At 40.6% G+C, this 1,408-nt stretch overlaps 1 protein-coding gene across 1 annotated transcript in view; it reads right to left on the bottom strand.

The window, feature by feature from the left end:
• Window positions 1-1,371, bottom strand: part of slc25a19 (solute carrier family 25 member 19) — a 4,711-nt gene extending 3,340 nt beyond the window's left edge. The window contains 4 exon segments of the mRNA XM_008416848.2: window positions 107-315; window positions 415-570; window positions 854-1,009; window positions 1,234-1,371. Of these exon segments, the coding sequence (XP_008415070.1) occupies window positions 107-315; window positions 415-570; window positions 854-985 (497 nt within the window). The 5' untranslated portion in view covers window positions 986-1,009; window positions 1,234-1,371.
• Window positions 1,372-1,408: the final 37 nt, after the last annotated feature.

Raw genomic sequence — 1,408 nt, 5'->3', positions numbered from 1 at the left:
TAGTATGACACTTTTTATTTTTTTAACTAAAGGAGTGTGACTCTAACTTGTGACTAACTTTTGCCATCAATATCATGCATTACATAACTACTCATCTAAAAGATACRCGGATTAAATCAAAGTAAAAGCAGGCTAATGTTCTACCTTGGGTTCTCCCTGAGCTGCGAAGCGTGTCCTCAGCGTGTCCAGAGGCTGGCAGGCCACTGTAGCAGAGCAGGCTGCCAAGCCTCCACAGAAAAAATGAACTCCTGGAGTCCGGCTGTCGTACGATGTCGACTTGTGAACCATCTTGGTCAGAAACTCAAAACTGACAAACTGCAAGTGGACAAACGCACAACCAGTTAATATTTTTTTGTCCTGGAAAATGTTTATTTCAGTAGTGTTGACACACAGTTCCACATTTCTAATATTTACCTGGACGGCTCCAAAGCAGATAGAGAGGAGCTGCGCTGGTGTGTGACCTTTCCAGAAAGCAGTGAGACCCTCCTCTGAATAAATACTTCGGGATGCCTGAAATATTCCCCAGTATTTTCCTTCGCGTCTTTGTGAYGACACGCGCTCGATCTGCAGCTGAGGGGACAGAAGCTGCTGATCAGCATGTGATGTACACTACATGATTAGATTTTCTCAAACTAAATTAAATGACGATGATGATGCACATATTTTAAATCCTTGACATAATTCCATTGTGGAAGAAAAACAATAGGCTCATCATGATCACAATCCCATGTGAATACAGCTTTATTATGATTTAATCGAAATTTCAACTGGCTGCATCTTTAACATTCCTCCTATGCCACCACCTGGTGCAGCAGTCATATTACACAAACAAGACGTAGATTGAAATTATTACCTGAAAACGGATTTTAATAACATCAAATGGACTGATAAGTGCTCTGGTAACCATTCCACCAGCTGACCCAGCCAGGGCTGCCTCTTCTGGGGTAGGAGATCCACTATTAGCCCTGGGATCATATCCCACCATGTCTATACAGCACTCTTATCAACACTTGGGAGAGGCAAAAAAGAAAAAAATGTTTTATTCAATTTATAACCTGACATAATTTGGTTGTGCAAGAGATTAATAGTAACAATCTCATTTAAAATTTTACAATATAAAAATCATCAACGACAACATGTGGAGGACAAAGAGGGGAAAGTTGGGTCGAGCTAAGTTAGGCTAACAACACAGCAGCTGTTGAAGTTTCCAAAAGAGAGGCGGACAGATTYTACCTTACACTGGAAATCCTTCATTAATGTAACAGCAGAGACTCAGCACCACAAATACAAAACGAAAGAGACAACAGCTGCATTCGGTTACTACAAACTATTAATGACACTTCCGTTTAGTAAAACAGCGCATGCGCTATATTTCAAAGCTGAAATATAACGACAAGATGATCTACGC

Source organism: Poecilia reticulata, linkage group LG8 (genome assembly GCF_000633615.1).
Source record: "Poecilia reticulata strain Guanapo linkage group LG8, Guppy_female_1.0+MT, whole genome shotgun sequence".
NCBI classification, from domain to species: Eukaryota; Metazoa; Chordata; class Actinopteri; order Cyprinodontiformes; family Poeciliidae; genus Poecilia; species Poecilia reticulata.
The sequence above is the reverse complement of the archived record's forward strand: the minus strand, read 5'-3'. Positions and strand labels throughout refer to the sequence as shown.